The sequence below is a fragment of the Siniperca chuatsi genome, linkage group LG17, assembly GCF_020085105.1.
Source record: "Siniperca chuatsi isolate FFG_IHB_CAS linkage group LG17, ASM2008510v1, whole genome shotgun sequence".
In the NCBI taxonomy this organism is placed as follows: domain Eukaryota; kingdom Metazoa; phylum Chordata; class Actinopteri; order Centrarchiformes; family Sinipercidae; genus Siniperca; species Siniperca chuatsi.
In genome coordinates, this window is record NC_058058.1 from 23,023,930 (window position 1) to 23,042,544 (window position 18,615).

At 39.2% G+C, this 18,615-nt stretch overlaps 2 protein-coding genes across 5 annotated transcripts in view; both read right to left on the reverse strand.

Annotated features, from left to right (window-relative positions):
- trappc9 (trafficking protein particle complex subunit 9) overlaps window positions 1–9,071 on the reverse strand; it is a 212,126-nt gene extending 203,055 nt beyond the window's left edge. Inside the window, exons 1-5 of one of the 3 annotated variants that reach the window (XM_044171437.1) lie at window positions 9,050–9,071; window positions 6,630–7,225; window positions 3,091–3,236; window positions 2,597–2,722; window positions 1,160–1,186 (exon numbers count right to left, since the gene is read on the reverse strand). In XM_044171437.1, coding sequence (XP_044027372.1) covers window positions 1,160–1,186; window positions 2,597–2,722; window positions 3,091–3,236; window positions 6,630–7,213 — 883 coding nt within the window. In that variant the 5' untranslated portion in view covers window positions 7,214–7,225; window positions 9,050–9,071. Of the gene's footprint in view, window positions 1–1,159; window positions 1,187–2,596; window positions 2,723–3,090; window positions 3,237–6,629; window positions 7,226–8,332; window positions 8,462–9,049 lie in introns of those variants that run through there. The other 2 variants (XM_044171438.1, XM_044171439.1) reach the window with 2 other exon arrangements.
- Window positions 9,072–10,063: 992 nt separating this feature from the next.
- On the reverse strand, window positions 10,064–17,114 carry sh3bgrl3 (SH3 domain binding glutamate-rich protein like 3). 2 transcript variants are annotated; one of them, XM_044171387.1, is made up of 3 exons: window positions 16,889–17,048; window positions 14,358–14,525; window positions 10,064–12,701 (listed from the first exon to the last, which is right to left on the reverse strand). In XM_044171387.1, exons 1-3 carry the CDS (start codon window positions 16,931–16,933, stop codon window positions 12,636–12,638), a joined length of 279 nt encoding a protein of 92 aa, XP_044027322.1. In that variant the 5' UTR covers window positions 16,934–17,048; the 3' UTR covers window positions 10,064–12,635. The 2 variants fall into 2 exon arrangements, with proteins under 2 accessions (XP_044027322.1, XP_044027323.1); XM_044171388.1 differs by lacking the exon at window positions 10,064–12,701 and adding an exon at window positions 13,390–13,722 and having other exon boundaries at window positions 16,889–17,114.
- Between the last annotated feature and the right edge of the window lie 1,501 nt (window positions 17,115–18,615).

Genomic DNA, 18,615 nt, shown 5'->3' on the forward strand with positions numbered 1-18,615 from the left:
ATATATATAAATAAAACAAATAAGACACAGATATACAGTGTTCAAAATGTTGTTCACAGAACAGGTTTGTTTAACATATCTGAACAGATAACAACAGATAATGTTGAATGAAACTATGTGAAATGTATGTTTATTCTTAGTTCTGATGCCTCTTGATAATCCCGTTTAAAAATGTAAATCTTACATCTATACCAACTTGCCCCGCTCTCCTTTACACCAGTAAAAATTATATCATGAATATTCTGAGGCCTTTGGAGTCTCTAAGATGTGATCAAGATGACGTCCCAGCCAGAGTTAAATTCGCACCTGAAATGTTTCAAAAGCAATTGCAAGGTTCATCTCTCGGCCAAATCTGATTAGAATACAAATACCAATTGAGAGCGCATCGCCTAGCAACGGGGCTGTGTCCATAGCAACACTGTGGTGCTGTCACTATGCCAAACATGTGAATAATGAGATGCTGCATTGCACTACTTCTTAGGCTAATTTGCACACGCAACATGACAAAGAGAAAACACTTTAGTCAGTAATTGCAGAGAGCTAAATAAAGTACAAGTTTTGAGACAATCAAGTTAAAGAATAGAAACACTATGTGACTTCTTTTTCCTTAAGCTATGAAAGTGAGAGGTTAAGCAACAGTGAGCATTCAAAAAGCAGGAAATCAAAGTGTGCACCAATGGTGATGAACTGCCTGGTGCTTCAACAGAGATACTGTATGTAACCTTGAATTCAAATGACTAAATACTCTGGGAACATATTTAAAACATTTTTGATAAGGTTAAGTGATTTTTGCGTGATAATCAAGAGTAAGAAGTGAGTTGTTAGAATAATGGGGCCTCAATAAATTACGAATCGAAGCAATTAAGAGTGGCCATTTAAAGTCTTGGTCTTCAATCATGTAGTCATGTGATACTGATCACCAAGAGTGTGGCTGTGAGAAAGAGGAGGTACATTAGAAAAGAAACAAAAAGTGATGGTAAACCAACACAGGAGAACACTACCTGCCACAGGGGGGAAAAAAACATCAATCCATTTCCAAACCATAAAATAAACCATAGGAATCGGGGTGATAATGTAAGATGAAAAATGACACAAATGTGACCACAAGCAAACAGGCAGATTGTTGTCTACAAAGCTATGTTGGTTAGACATACCATACCTGGGTTAATGAGAACCTCCTGAGCCCCTACAGACAGAAAGAAAGAATGCAGATTCACTCCATGACGCAAGGCGCAATGTTAGCAGTGTTAGTCCCAACAATCTCCTTAATGGCTGCTAAATTTTCGCAGACAGGTGACGCGATATACAGAGCCACTAATCGACGCTCCAAGACAAACAGCAATGTGCTAACAAATGCAAAGAAGAAGAGTGCTAGCTAGTAAAATGGATGTAAACAATGCAGGGAAGAAAAATCAGTTTTGTAAATGTTTTATGAGGAAATGAAAATGAAAGTCATTTATGTCATTTACATTAGTTCTGAAATAATTTACTGAGTAATTGATTGGTTTAAGAGAAAATGTGCTGATCACAATTTTGACCCCCAAAAAAAGTCATTTAAGTAATTTATCAAGTAAAAACAGCAAATTTATAGTGGTTAAAGCTACTGATATAGAAATATTTACTTGCTTTGTATTATTGCAATACCACTGCTGCTGCCACTAGGGCTCATTGGCCCCTGTATTTGCACCAGTTATCTGTATGTATTTGTATTTCTGTATCTACTGTATATTCAACTGTACAATAGCTTCTTTTACACTATACATATTACATACCTGCTGTTTATACTATATATATTACATAGCCACGTTTTCTACCGTATACATCCAAAATATACTTGTTCTGTCCATACTGTACATATCATCGTTACAGTACTGACATGTCATCAGCTGCATTCACTTGAACTGCACATTTTGTATATTGGTGTCTTGTTCATTTGGTACATTGATTTATATATAGAGAGCTATATATATTGCTGGTTAGATGCTAACTGGTTAGATGCTAAACTGTGCTTCATTGTACTGATATTTACTGTGTGCAAATACAATAAAGTTTCATCAAAATGTATCTAATTTCATACCACTGTAAATCAGATTATAAATGTATAAAATAAACAATTAAACAGTAATAATCTGTAAATTAATCAATAATCTTGCATTACTTAGTCCTCAGATATCATCCAGGCATCATAAAAACAGCACTTTATCACTGTTTATATTCACTGGCATAGGATAATGCTCTGCTGATTGACCAGTCAAGATCTATTTTCACAATAAGTGTAGTTATACACAAGGCAGTATTAATAACACCATGTTAATAGCATGTTAATAACAGAGTAGACATACAATTATGTTAAGTTTTAATTAAATTAGCAGTCATCAGGGTAAATAAGAGAAGCTTCAGCAGTTTAGGAAGCTGACATCTTGTACTCTGCACACAAAGGAAGCAGCTTAGCTGAGCAAAGCTTAGTGATGTTTGAATTGCCAGTCAGCAGTGACATTCTCACTCAATCACAACTCACTCAAAGACAACAGCCTTCAGCTATTATCCCACCCAGACCGCTGTTTCTATCAGTGTGGTTACGGAGCGGTGTGCTCACCTGGTCTGTGGCGTTTCCCTGCATCTGCTGGCTGGGAGATACTTGGCTTGCGTCCTACAGTCTTCCCTGCTGTGCCTCCAGGGTAGTGGAATATGACAGAGGCTGAACACAAACCCTCCAATGCAGCTAGAGAGCAAAAATAATAAAAGACAAACATTCCACAAGTTCTACAAGCCTGACGTATACGCTGCTGACTGTTTGCGTCAACTTTTTGTGATCTAAGAAACTGAAACATTTTCTACTACAGCACTCACTACATGTCAGATAAGAGCATCAGCAAACTGCATAGGGCAAAGAAACTTATTATAAGAATCCTTTTATGGTGAATGAAATTATGTTAAAAAATGAACTCTCAAATATCAATATTGGTAATGGCCTCAAAAATCCAGTATTGGTCAGAGTCTAGCTGATACATTTCCAGGACACACAAATAAACAAATTCTAGCCTTTTAAATGCCAGTTTATAGTAATAAGCCACCATTGTCCAGACTTACCACCCAGCCAGAGGAAGTCATTAACCCCCCTGAGCAGCTCCACAGACATGTGGTAGTGGACCAGGGCGTCCTGCAGCATGCCTGCCTGGAGACACAAGTCCCCAACATGCTTTCTCATACGTCCCTGGCAACGCTTCTTATAATGCCTGAGAGAAAGCAGCAGGTCAAGAAAGAACATTTTTTGGACAACAGCAGGATGAATGAAGTGGCTCGAATTCTTGAATAAAATATTTGTTTTTGGCTTTTAAATTGATTTTGGTTGATTCCTACAGCTGTTAAAACAGCTCTGCCTTTCTGCTATTGTCATGTCTTATGTCAGCAGGGTGCCAGGAGAGGAGATGCAGACGGGATGTATGGGATGGGAAAGCACAAGCAAAGGAGAGCAACAAAACAAGGACAGAGTATGAGCTGACCTACAGTACGACCCTGTAGTCTTGCACAATAACACAGGGACTCAGCAAGGAGCAGCTTCACCAGGATACAGGGGAAATGGAACTGTTCTGAGGAAAGTTATGAACCCCCTCGTGCAAGACATCTGAGCATTCTGAAAGACTGGGAAGGTCATGTGAGGACAATAACGAGAATCAGCAGGTGATCAAGGACTCGAGGTGAAATGGAGTCATGGACAAACTTTGCTTAGCTGTACAGAGGCAGAGATTAAGAATCTACATAAACATCTATTCTGGGAAAATCTGTATCATACATCATTCATCAAATATTCATGCTAATACTCACTAGGCTACTTCTGAACAATGAAATTGTTCTGGCAGAGTAATACTAAAATGAAAAGGCTGCTCTTAAGGGAGTCATGAAAAATTAACCACAGCAATCAAACTGGATCTTTGGACATGGATGCCATTATCAAATTCATGTTTTTATGAGTAGCTGCAGTGCTATGCCAAGCTGGAAGGTAATGTATTCTCTCATGAATAAAGATATGAGATCCATGCGGCCAGTGTGTCGCTCCAGCTTCTACAGCCAAACAGACTAAACCCCAAACTGCACCTTCCCAATCCAAATGTTCTCCTGAAGCTGGGACAAACCTCAGTAGCATGTACGGTGCCAAACTGTGTTCAGTGGGTCCAAACTATCAGCTCCTTCGTTAAAAAGGACCATACCAGTGGTTTTGAATGTTTCAGCACACAAATATTATATATAAATATTGCTTACTTTGAATTGCAAATACAGTGTTTAATATTAAGGTTGAGCATTTCCCAAGGCATGTGAGTGGGTTTTTTGAATGGTGAAGGTGGCCACTGGTTTCAAAAATCTAATTGCACAGACTGGAAACATGCTTGAGACAAGTAATCCATCATTTTGTCTATAAATGAAGTCTTTACAGAAAAAAAATGCAAATAACATTTAGAAAAACTGCCAGTCATCTAAAACTGTCGCTCCCTGCCGGAGGCTCTCTGGCTGCCAGTCGGCTGGGATCCAGTTTCCAGCCATTTTTCAGCTACTGGGAGTCTACCCCCCCTCCTGTTTCACTTTCCCAAAATTCCGCCTGCAACCGGCAGAAGGTCTGTGGGTGCTGAGGGGCTGGAGCACCGCAATATTTTCACCCCACCAAATAAAAATAAGTATAAGATCATACTGTATGATGTGGCCCGATAGAGATGTGATTACAGGTATGTGACTGTCCGTCAAAATTAAACCAACGTGATTCCTCCTGACTCTTGCAGCCAAGAGAGCTATTTTGCTGCTTTTTCTCAAGATGTAGGGAGAAAATCTAAACATTTATAGGCCTATCAGTAATACAGTTGTTGTTTTTGTCTGTATGTACACTGTGCTTTTAGTAACAACACCTTATTTAACAAGTCTGTAATTTCCCCAATAATTTCCAAGTTTCCTGGAAAGAACTATGTAATTTGGTACTAATTATAGGGAAAATAGAGACAGCATTCAATTGGTACAATTCCATTTAATTAATTCCAATTAACTGCTAGTGTAACCTAAAGAGTCTTTTACTCAGTGCACAGCAGGTCAGCAGAAAATGCAAAAATGCTAAATTTGTCTACTGGCAAGCATACAATTCAACATACGTATATGGAGAAATTCCCATTCTAAATTATAAATAAATGACTATTTAAAAAGGTTTTAATTGGAGCTTTTCTTTCAAGGAAATTCCTATTTTCCCTATAATTAGAACAGAATTACATAGTTCTTTCCAGGAAACTTCCTAGGAAATTACAGCAAAATTACAAACCCGTAAAACAAAGTGTTAGTTTACATCTCCCTCTCTCTTAGCCAAACAAAAAAATGGTTATGTGTTTCCTGTTATTGCAAAAATATTACAAAATAATCTTCCTGATGCAGATGAACGCGTGGACTGTGTTTAGGATCTTTTGAACAGGGCTTTCAAGTGCTGGTCAGAAGTGCCAACATTTAGTTTAATAAGTTGGCTGCTGAAAAACATCACACGCAAAAAAATGTTGTTGGAAAATCTGACAAGGAAGAACAAATAACAAGGAAACATGGACACTGTGAAAACAGCAATGTGAACTTGGCAGCTTCTTGCTTTAAAAAGGTTGCTGTTTGGCAGTCGGCTGAGCTTTCTAAAGTCGAGGCTTCCCACCAGCATGAAAGCACTGTATCTACTTGCATCTGTGCAGCAGCTATAATACAGTAGAGTGACTTAACACAAGATGAATGGATGCAGAAACAGACAGACAGACAGAGAGATATATGAATACATACTGTAAATAGATAGATACATAGATAGCAGCTGAAACCAGTGGCTGCCAGGAGGGGAGAAAGACTGGCAGTAATTAAGAGTATACATGATTTGTTGTAAATGAGCAAAACCACAGAAAAACACAGGTATGGTCCTTTAACTGCTATCTGAATCAACCATACAAATAGTGGTAGAATGGAAATAAGTAGCCAAGACTGAAAAAAAGTGGTCACTGGGCTTCTGTGGACACTAAGTGGTCAACTGAATGTAACTTAGCAGTTTCCTTTACTTTACACGGCTAAAAAACTTTTCATTTTAGTAGCTAGTGTTACTGCTGTGGAATAGACTATTTTGCTATTTTGTGTTTATTCATACCACTGTTATGGCCTGTAACTTAAATCAAGCCTTTTCAAATCAGTTTGTGTATAAACTGAAACCTGTGGAGAAGCGATGAGTTTGGCTTGGAGTCAGGAGCAAATGCACAACAGCACAGAGGTCTGGGTGTTTCTATCAGGGCAGAGCTAAAGCTGATGGGATTGGTATGGGTGCACTACACTTATGAGTCTAACATCTCACCTTTTCACACCCAATAATAAACTCACAGGACAGTATGGAAGAAAAAAAGAAAAAAGATAAACCAAGGTAAACAAACGAAAATGAACGCAGCAAAAATCGAAAGACAGATTTTTGAGGAGGCAAGACTTACATGTAACAAGCAACTTGACAGACACAACCACACACTAACAACTTGCAAATAATGAAGAATATCACACTGCAATGAACACGCAAGCACTCCTTAACCAGCCTCTAAATGCTAAAGTACGTTTGAAAAGGGGGTTATGGTGCAGCAAACAGAACAACTCACCTGCTATCCGTGTCCAAACCCACAAAGTCCTTCTTCTCAAAGGGCACACAGAGCAGTGGTATCTTGTCACCTGACTTGTCTGTGGCCCGGTCAAGCCGCTTGGACTCCAGAACAATAAATATCGACTCTACAAAGTCCTCCACTCTCTTCTCCACATCAGAGCAGTCTTCAAAGCTGGGGTAGAAGGCCATGTCTGTCCGCTGCTGCTCTGCAACGTCTCCCTGCAGCCCAAACACCAGCAACCGTGAATCGTACAGAGTGGAGCTGTACACCTCCTTCTGGCCGTGGAAGCGCTCGGCGGTCTGGGGCCACTCCTTGGCCGAGCCGCAGGTGGTGATGGCGATGAGGCCCACCACCTTGCGGTGCGTCTGGAAGTCCCCCCACTCGTTGTTTTCAGGCAGATAGTGGTGGCGGTAGCGGATGTAGAGGAGGCGCTGCGAGTCCCTGATGCTCACCTGGCTCACGCTGGCGATGCGTTTGTAGATCTTGAAGAACTGGTCCTCGGGTACGATGCCAACCGGCTGGACCACCACTAGTACTGTCTGGTGGTCCTCGGCACATTGCATGTAGTCTGGGACGCTCATATTCACATGTGGCTTCATGGGACAGAAAAACAAAAAACATTTCATAGAGCTGATCATATTCCCACTTTCTGTTTCATTAATTAACAAGCAACCCTTCCTACATTTCTTCAGTAGAAAGTAGTTCAATGAAAACTGTTCACAGCACAAATTAGCCAGAGTAAGTAGGGCATTGCTTCTAAAAAGAGATGCTGCTGTTGAACTTTTTTAATGCATTTCAATGCTGTGAGCACCTCAAATGAAATTTCATTCATCTCCATTTTTGTGGTAAATATCTCGAAACTTAGGCACGTAAAATAAAAACCTATCTGATGGATAGATAATTAGAGTAGGTGACAAAATGATTTTTGTACTTTGGGTGCACGACCCTACCAAAATGAACAAAAGAATGCAGAGATACAAATATACAAATTTAATAATCAAGTGACAAACCAAAACGTGCTTGGCCTTAATAAGAAAAAGTGTTTTGAGGTTATGTTATCATTGTCAAAATGTATGAAAAAATTTGAATAATTTATATGTACTGTACTTTTGTGACTATGTTATTTAAAACTTCATTATCTGTTAATTAGCAGAGTAACTAACAAACATTAGCTGGGTTTGTGTTCAGTGTGACGTATACTGTACTCAAAAACAGCCCCTGACGTCTGAATGAAAAAAGTGCTGTTAGGTGTCTCTGGAGTACACACGGTGGAAAACTGGATCCCAGCGACTCCTAAATAGTCCAGAAAAAGGTGTTTCTGACTTGATGCAACACCTGCTGCTGTCTTTGCTAACATAAACACTAAGCAGTGTCAGCTAAAACTAACAGCTGACAAGCTTATTACAGTGGTTAAATGTGACGAACACGAGGTATGTAACAAACCAGAAGCCCTCGTGTCATTAGCTTGTATTTCGCTAATTTTGTATCAAGAGAAATAGCTTACGTTAAGCTATATTGTCGTCTCAAAACACTTTTGTCTGCTAGCTTAGCTTAGCTAGCCAACCTACGAATTGGCTGCTCATGACACACAGTAACAACGCTAACTGAAATAACCAGGTCATTAATGCACATATCAGCGTAGTAAGCTTTTTTTGTCTTTCACACCAATGCCTTTAATATATAATGTTAACTCACGTTACCTTAGCAGTAACCTGTCAAGTTTTACAGCTTCCTTATTTGCACCAGTGTTTCGCGATACTCAATCAATAGCAAAACTTCCGGTGACCATTTTCACAATAAAACCCTCACAAGACTAGTCAATGTATCTGTCTTATTGTGAGATAATACAGCTCGGAGATCTGAGCTAATTTAACTGTTGTGGTTAGGTGAACTGAACAATGAATATCTCTACCCGCGTCACCATCATATCCACACATATAGGTCCTCTGCATTGTACTGGTTTTCCCAGTTTTCCACATCAACCCTATCCTATAACCAATCTTAACCAATTATAAATATCGTTAGGTCAGATATATAAGATTTTGGCATTATTGCCAAGCTCATTAGGCTAGGACAGCAGTTCTTAAAATGTCCCGTCATACCCCCCATCAGAAGCCCAAAAAAGTTCCACTAAATTTTTTCCCCTGGTCATCCGTGCCCCACCCTGCAGTGGCTCTATGCCCCCCAGTTTGAAAACCCCCAGGCTAGGAAGAAGATACAAAGATGTAATTCCACTCAATTATGTACATACTATAGGGTAGAGGATGGATAGGAAAATACTGTGGGAATAATCCTCTACAACAACATTTTTGCCCACATAAGCTCTTTGCCCTACCACACAAGATGATGAGAATATGCACCTTTGCATTAAAGAGACAGTTCGCCCCCAAAACAAAAATATATTTTTTTCCACTTACCTGTAGTGCTATTTATCCATCTAGATTGTTTTGGTGTGAGTTGTCGAGTTCTGGAGATATCGGCCGTAGGGATGTCTGCTTTTTTTAATATAATGGGACTAAATGGAACACGGCTTGTGTTGCTCAAAGCGCTGAAAAATACATTTGAATGACCCGGTTACTCAAGATAATCCACAGATTTGTTGTGAGCAGTTTCATGTAGGAACTATTTTCTTTTTATCGATAGTTCCTGCTCATGCCGCATGAGTTTGCTTTTATTTTGAAATGCAAATCCTTGTTTCCTGCGTCCTCTCGTTAGCCTGATTACTTTTTTCTTCGTCATCGTCTTGCTCTTCTTCTGCAAAGGTAGAAGTCTAACATGAAATGCTACATCAGCTCCACTTAAAGAACAAATGAGGTACTGCAACTGAGCAAAACTGATTAACTATATAAATTGTGCATTTTAACTTCATATTATATTTTTCATATTCATATGTTCTTCATCATAATCAAATGTACTATGATTTCCTACTGATTGTCAATTTGAATAACTTCTTTATATGACTGACCTCATATTAGCCAACCATATGAAACTAGTTATACATTTAAATTTAGACAAATAAAATAGGTCCGTGTCTACAAACTTGATGTCATATTTCATAATTATACAGAACATATTGACAATAAAGTCTGTATACAATGGTTCAGTGAAAATATGTGGCTCACACTCCACATTGCTATGGATGTACTGACACTGCAGATGCAGTGTGTGGAAGATGTCATCCATGTATGCAATTGTACTGGTAATCAGAATATTCCACTAACTTGCAAATTAGAAACGACCTTCTTGTGGGTGAGCAAATGCCCCCATGCTATCCTGTAAAAATCCACTGTGACGACTATGAATAGAAAATGACACATTTTAATGATGTTTTTTCACACTGATTCAGAGTTTCAAGATGCCTGAGTTGATTTTGGAATACTTTTTACTTTTAGTTAGGTCCCACAGATGAGTTTTTAAAAAATCCAGACTGGTAGATTCAACTCCATTTTATTTATTTTTTAACCCATAATCACTTCACAATCTTCTTGGAAGACAACAGCATTTTATTCCCTATTTTTTGGCCAAGGGGAATTGGTCCAAAAGCAAAGCAGGATCTCAGAGAGAGACATGGAATGTCTAAAACATGATTTATAATGAATATACATCCATAACAGGCAAACATCTACAACCATCGACTTACAAAACAGTGCACAAACATTGTGTGTGAAGGCCGTCATTACTAGGGATCCCAAACCGTAACAACACAATTTTGAAAGCAAGGGGGTTTGACAGTTAGAGAGGGAAACCATGTTGTTCGCAATTTAAAAAAAAAAAGACATGCGACCCAATACATGAACATTATATTTCAACTGAGATCAATCAACTGAATGAATGCACATACATAAAAGCACAAATAAGTGAAGCCTTCATTTTTCCCATGTGGTGAGTGTTCCCTAAGGCTAGTAAGATTGAGTCAGGTCAATCTCAACACACCAGCTTTGACCTTTTTGTCTGTGTTCAGAATGAGGCAGGGTTTCAGTGCATAGTCACATTACTGCATCTTCATGCCCAGGACAATCAGTGAAAGTGTAACAGAAAATGAACAGAGGAAGGGAAAGCTACGGGGTTGACCGCTAGAAGATTCACATCCTTTCAGTCTAGCCACGTGAAATGCTCCTTTCTAAATGTTTGCCGTCTTTTCGCCCTGTCAGTCGACAATAAAGAGCACCTGTATGTGCCAGGAACCAAGCTTTCAAGTTATACAGATTATAGAAAATGTAGAAGATGGCAGGAAAGGGCTAATACTACAGTGAATATCCACCTGCAAAAGCGCATTACAGATACACTGCATATTGGCACCAAATGTGACATTAAGAAATGTGTTCATCCTGCTCCACAGGATGCTAAAATTAACTACTACTGAAATGTTCTACCACTGATTTTTTTTTTTAGTATACCAACCTTTTTAATAAGTTTGGCCCATTGGTGACCATTATAACTGATCTAATGAGAGTGTTTGGTTCCCAAATTAAACATAAAATGTAAATGTAAATACACAGATCACCGGGTCAGCCGATAAAATACCCACCATGTGTATGTTTCAGTATGTTTATTGCCCCCACGGGTCCCTAAAATCACTAAATATGAAAAAAAAAAAAATACATGGGGCATGATCTCCGTGTACTAAATGGTAGCTACGGCCCTTGTCACCAAGAATTACTTTAAATGTGTACAGTTTGAACATTTCTGACTCACCAACACATTATCTGGCTTTAACTTTGTTAGACATTTCTACAGCTTAGCTTAAAAATGGTACCCTGTGGAGCTTTTGACCACTAGTAGCGCTGTGGAGCAATGGTTTTACGAGTGTCGGTATCATGCACACAGGCGATACACACTCCAGCCACCAGCTTCATGCTATTCAGATCAACAGTTGGTGGTGGTAACGCGCAAAGAAGAGCAGCAATGTGTTCAAAAAGACAGAGAGGAAGAAGGCTGCAAGCTAGCAAACATGGATGTAAACAATGCACGATTTAAAAAGTTTTTGTTTTTTGTTTTTTTTAATCATCTTTGCAAATGTAAGGAAGGACATGCACTCAACACGTTTGGTAGACCTCAAGGACAATGCCTTTTGTTGAGAAGCACTGAACGTAAACATAACTTGTTTGCTTACAAAAAAACGCCACAGGGTACACCTTTAACGTGTCACAGACAAGTACTAGTTTCATTGAAATCATTTGTGTTTTCAACATCTGCCAAATCGAATACACTTTGAGTTCTGGTGGCGCTGTCGCCCCTAGAAGCAGGTCAGATCAGGACAGGACGTCGTTGAGCTACAGTGGGTTCCCATTTCAGAACCAAACTTCTTGCCATATATTGCATAAGGTGACCAATGGACCAAAATCACAAAAGGCTGTCCACGCCATAAAGGCGTCCTTTGGCTGCTATAGTTCTTGATTGATTGGGTTTAAAAGGACATTACAGTCCTTGCTACTTCCGTGTGCATTTGCATCCATGTGAAGTACAAATAGTGTGCAGTCATGTACAACATGGGAACTTGAAGGCTACAGAAAAAGACAACAAAGTAGTTAAGACTGAGTGATGATGGTGTGTTTGGTCTGCAGAGGATCAGGAAGATTCTGGGTTGAATGTTGTCATCCAGTGGATTAGCTGAATCTCCAGCGATCATGTGGCCACAGCCAAGATTAGTCGACCTAATTAGCGCACATTTAGACACCCCATTGATTCCTAGTGGACTAGGAGCACTTAGTAACACTAGTCTGTCAGACAGGGAAAAGGTCTGAAAGAAATCAATGGAAAGAACAGAAAAAACAGAAAAATAAAACTGATTAAGACTGATTTAAAGTCTAATAGAGCAGTAGGGGGAATGTGTGTCTTCTGATTAGATAGATATTTGGCATTCTTCATTATGGCATTGAAAGTGGGTGGACACTGCCAGGGGTGTAGAGAGAGACTGGATAAAGGCTCTCCATTTGGGTACAGGGTGGATGGGTAGGTGGTTGGAGGAAAGGAGTTAAGATGGAGAATTACACTCTGCCCTCCTCACGCCAGTTTCAGAAACTGATCCACTGTATCTGCTTCCACCGCCTCAGAGAACATTTCATAGTTCTGTGGAGAGGAAGAGTGTCAATCAGCAAACAAGAAAACATCGAAATTCTAATATGACAGCCGTCTAGGTGCAGAATTAGCAAAAAATATAGACCATGACCTGTGTGCTCCTAACTTTAGGTTGCTTGTAATTTATGGTGAACAGAGAGCTCAAACAGGAGTTGTCATTTCTTTACTGAAACCACAGTTTGTGTTCCTGTATGTAATATTATATGCAATATCGACTTCAAATCAACTTACAATATTGATTATATTTCTGGGCACAATGGCTGATGATATCTTAAAGCTGTTAGTGTGAACTCTAGTTCTGAATCATGCCTGATGTGATATTTAAACCTGATTGTTTCTGGTCACTTTGGGGCAGCAGGAAACAAGAAAACACTGACAATACTTTGAACTTTTAGCAAACAGTTACTTAAATACACATCCAGCCGTTACGGAGCAACATTATCATTCAATTTCTGGCCACCTGATGAACAAAAGTTCAACATCCACTCTCATTTTAGCTCTATTTTTGGTCTCTACCAACTCCTGAGGGAAATATCTGGCTCTTTAGCTGCTAAATGCTGCTGTTTGGTGCTGAGCAGGTAGTGTACAGAGGCTTTTTACAGCTTTTTCACTCTGAACAGCTGCCTGCTGTGGCTGAAAACAACGCTATAATATGGACTAATGTTGACATTTACACAAGCGGCACATTGTCCATGACAGACTACATCCCTTTACATTTTGATGACACTGACATGCACGCTCAGCACTGTGCTGTGCTGTTATAGTCATTTGAAATACACAAGTGTGACTTTATGCTGCATTCACTTGAGATGGAAATTGTCTCTGGCACCACTCGGTTGCTTGTCAGAGAAACTTTAAAGGTAACCTGTGGAGTTTTTGACCTCTGGTAGTGCTATGGAGCAGTTTTTCTGTGAGTGGGTCTCAGTTTTGTTTGTCATGCTCGTGCACGAGGAAACCTGGGTTTCACTCAACAACAGGTGGCGGTAATGTGCCAAGAAACGCAGTACTGCACCTGCAAAGGCAGGAAAGAAGAAGACTGATTACTAGTAAACATGGATGTAAACAATGCAGGTCAAACGTTAAATAAAAATCGACTTTGCAAATGTTTTATGAGGAAGGATATGCATTCACCAAGTCCGTTAGACCTCAAGGACACACAGTGCGTTTTGGTGAGTAACACTGAATGTAAATATAACTTTTGTTTGTTTACAAGAAAACTCCACAGGGCACCTTTAAGGTGTTGGGTTTTGTTGAGATATATAGATATATATATATATATATTTTTTTATTATGTGCAGTACGGCAATCTTCACCTTAGCGAATGCTGCACCAGCAAGTGCAGCAGAAACGAGTCAGATAAATCATTCATGGTGTAAGATGAACAAACACACATTTCCATTTACATGTTAACTATTCCACACTAAATAAAATAAGTCTAGGTCACTTACTGTCTGTCACTAGCTAGTAGGGGCTTTTGGTCCCATTTTACCCAGATACTGCACAAGACATCTTTCTGTGACAATGTCATAACTTACGTGCCAGTAAAAATATATAGTAACATTTTTTTTTTAAAAATGTATACTACACGGCTGGAGAGTTGTTGTTTCGTTTTTTTTATAATGTGGCAAGTGTGTGCACTTTCCTCACCCCACAGTACTGGTCATCGTTGAAAAGCTGGGGAGGGACTGCGGTGGGGTTCCCTGCTTTGCTTCTCATTTCTTCAAGAAGCTCCCCGCCCACAGAGATGTCGATGAGCTCGTACTGGATGCTTTTACTGTCAAGGATCCGTATCACTTCTGCCTGTTGAGACTTCACCTGAAAAACAACAGCAACCATCAGAAATGTACTCAACCCCGGCATAACCACTAGGAGCCAGTGAATTCATTCAGCCCTGAGCATGTTGTCTGCATATAGTGACATTTGCCATCACAACTCAAATCCTCCTTTTTATTGACTACATTTCTAACAACAAAGTGGAGCAAAAGACTGATGGCCGTCATGCTGTAGGAATTTTATTCAGTTTTATAGATAACAAGCAGATGAAGGCCATCAAACAACTTCTATGGAATGTTCAAATAAACCTTGTAATATTACTGTCTATAGAGACATTTTTCAAGAACACTATATGATTAAAGTACTTTTTGAGGCTATGCATCTTTAAAAAGCAGCTTTATCTGACTTCAGGATGATGATTAATAGACCTGGTGAATGCGCTACTATCTTTTTGAGCGACTGAGGAAGTTGGGAAGGGATGTCTGTAAAAGCAACCACACCTAAACACAGCACTAACTAGAAGCACTCAAGCTGTGGCATTCAGCCTAGTTGGCCACACACAGTTGTTGCCAGGCCAGTGTCACGTCCTTCAACTGAAAACAGGAATTGCTTTTACTTGTTTCACAAAATTGCGAAAGAGGACTCAACAGTTAAAAGCTCAAAAGCACAATATTTTTAAAGGAAGCAATTCGATTTGAAACATGACTTTCATTTATATTTAGGTCTGAGCCAATTAAGTGGTATAGAGAGGAAAACCTTCCAGAAATGTTGCGTGTACAGTATCACACATTCAACTCTTTGATGTGTAATACCATTGCAAAACAATTCATAATATGTATTAACAGACTAAGCACATTTTAAAGTGAACTTAAAACACAAACACATTATAAAAGTGCATAAGACAAATGGATTTATATTTTAGTGGGATTTATTTTTTATGGGCCTTTATTTCTTGGGTATGCTTTCATTTAGGAACAGAGAGGACGGTCTTGCTATAGTAAAATATGTAAATATACACCAATATATACATTAAAATAAGAAGAAGAAAATGATTTTCCTCTGATTCTGGCTCTCTAATAATTAAGTTTTTTTTTTAACTACATGAAAATAATAGGAGGACAGAAGAACACAGAAATGCAGCAGGTGTTGAAGCCAGCAGAAAGTCTGGGTGTCTATAACCAATCAAAATCTTGCTCTAAAGGCTTCTACAGCAAACCAGAAATTAGCAGGTTATCTAGCAGCATTACTGCACATGAGAGGGTTAAAAGCTAATGCACGCCACAAAACTTTTTCACTACAAGAATTCCTCACACTTAATAGGTACCAGATGTTTGGCCCTGTGCTTGGCCATACACTGTTTTCATGAAGTGCTGCAAAAATTATTCCTACAAAAAGGACGTTGTGGTTTACAGCTTCACTTTATTGATTACTGCAGACAGTATGGATGTCAACCTGTTCTACTCCATTCATCCTAATATATTCTATGGAAATATGTAGCAAAACTTCATTACAAAGTCAAAATATTTAAAGGTATCCTGCTTTTTTACCAAAACATACATCAAATAATATAAATGTCAGACTTTTCCTGGATTAAAGGGTCTACTGGTCAATTCGGCACATATAAACTACCAAGCAGCTCTTCGGATTTTATTACTGGTTCCCATGCCCCTCTTACCCCCAACCTAAGTTACCGTAATTGGAACAAGACGATTGAGTAGCAGGTGTGCCACTTACAAAAGATGAAATTCCGTTAAAACAACTGTTTTTTTTAGTGTATTTGATGTATGCAGAACTGATAAATACATATTGTTTGTATAAGGCCTTAACATTACTATTTCTATTTGCCATAAGCAAGGCAACCTTAAATTGCCATTTTTGTACATAAAGTTTGGCGTACAGTTCTCGATACAGGAAACGGATTCATATGGTCGCTACACTTCGCTATTCCGGCCAGCCTTATGTAGCAACATGACACTGTGATACTGTCACTGTTTAGGATAAGTAATACGGTCCATCTTTTGAGGAGAAAGGTCTGCAAAAATAGCTAGCCAAACATGCTCGATAAAGAAAAAACACCTCCCCACTACCAAGATAAAAGGAAATGAGGTGGAATCATGCCTCGTGGCTCGTTTTTTTTTTTGCATGTCCTTTATGTTTTATTACCGTACATTTACAACTGATAACTTTCATCGTCTTTACGCCTGCAACCTGGTAATGCTGACGTTACAGTAATGATATAATAGGGCGCTGAGCAGCATAGGCCCACTGCACTGTTAGTCAGGAAGTAGCTATTACTGATAGGGTGCTGGGTGTGTCTGTTGGACTGAGCACTGTTAGCTGCTGCCACCGGAGCCGAAAACACAAACATAACGTAAAGTTCATTAAATTACAGCCACTTGACTCACCGTCCGTGAGGCGGTAACGGTGGTGTAGTACAGTTTGATTCCCATTGCTGCAGGTCCTTCCGCTCCCTTTGTGTCTGCCTGTGAGTTGCGTCCTCTCGCTTGCGTCAAGCGGAACAGTTATCGATTAAAAGGCAAGGAAGTTCAGCGACTTTGCTTTCAAAATAAAAGACATAGATTTTCACATCAAATGTTGGACTGCTATGGTCGCATATTCTTCGCAGTGCTAGGTTTTTGGAAAAGTCAAACCCAGAAGAAAAACAGTAAGCAGCGAACATGGACGTTGTGGGTTAAAGAGGTTGCTGTGTGGCACAGACTGAAGTCTTTTTAAGTGGAGCCTCCATGAATCATGGCCGGCAGGACTTACCTGTCTGAGGGCTCTGTGGCAAAAATATGCTGATGGGCTCCTATTAAAGGATAGGTTCACGTGGTTTCAACTGTGTCTGAATGCAATAAACACATCTATATATTGAAAGAGTTATTGGTGTATTTAATTGTTATTGGTTGTAATCATTCCTCCATCTATACTGCAGTCCTTGTTCTATTTAAAAATACATTATAAAGTTAGGCCAAAGCTAATGTGAGACTTCAGCATGTGAATGAGTCAAATCGAGTGGGTGTCTTTCAAAGTTACAGTTGTTTTAGTGCAAAGTTTTCGTGTTTTCTTCCTGAGCCATGGTGGAGGGCTATTTCGGGGGGAATTTTATCCAAAAAAGTATGTAACTGGAACAAAAACACTAGATTTAATTAACCTGGACTGCCAATGCCTTATATTAATTCAGGCTTAACATAAACATAAATGCATTTTTGCACAGGAGGAGGATGTCGGATTGCATCCCCAATCTCTTACACTGGAGTCGAGTTATGTGGGGATCTTTTCACGGCCAGTATGCCCAGGAGGAAGGATTACAGCGACCAATAACTCTTTTAATGTACATATTGACACTTGAGTCTTGTGAAAAAATGGGAACCTATCCTTTAACCCCTGATTCCTCTCTGTGCACACCTGAGTACAGTATTCTTATGCTGAAAGACCGTGTAAGCACAGTATTAGCTCAAATAATGAAAGTTGTATAACTTGATTTTGTCACAGGGTCCCTCTTCAAGACAGATCAGCTAATAAAGCAGGAGGCCCCTATCATATCAGCTGACATTGCACTTTATTAGTATATTATCCCATATTCCAAATATTGATGTTTTATTCTGGTAAACTTGACTCTACTCTCCCTCCATACTGAGGACCACTGGCTGTGCAGTTTAAAGACACGTAAATGTATTAATATTTTCCTAAAATTAAATATTCCATTTACCCCTAGATCATATTTAATATTTATATTTTTAATATTTTTAATTTATAGTAATTAAGTCTGCTACTTTCACTTACACTTTTAATATCTCTTGTCCTTCTCCCTTCCGCTCATATTTTCTCTTCTTTTCTGTCTTAATTTTCTCCTCCTTAGACCCTAGCCCCCGTTTTTCTTCCCTCTCTACCTCATTTTGTCTGTTAAGCTTCATCCATCTTTGAGGGAATTCCAGACAATCACACACACACACACACTGTTCCCCACATATCTCTCTCTCTCTAAAAAGCAGTGTTTGGTCTCTTATAGGTAACTGTATCTGGCTTACCTTATGCAGCCACAGTTGTCTATTGTGTGTTTGTGTGTGTGTGTGTATGACTGGTGAAAAGAGTTACATTGAAAGCAAACGTGTGTACTTTTGAGCGTGTG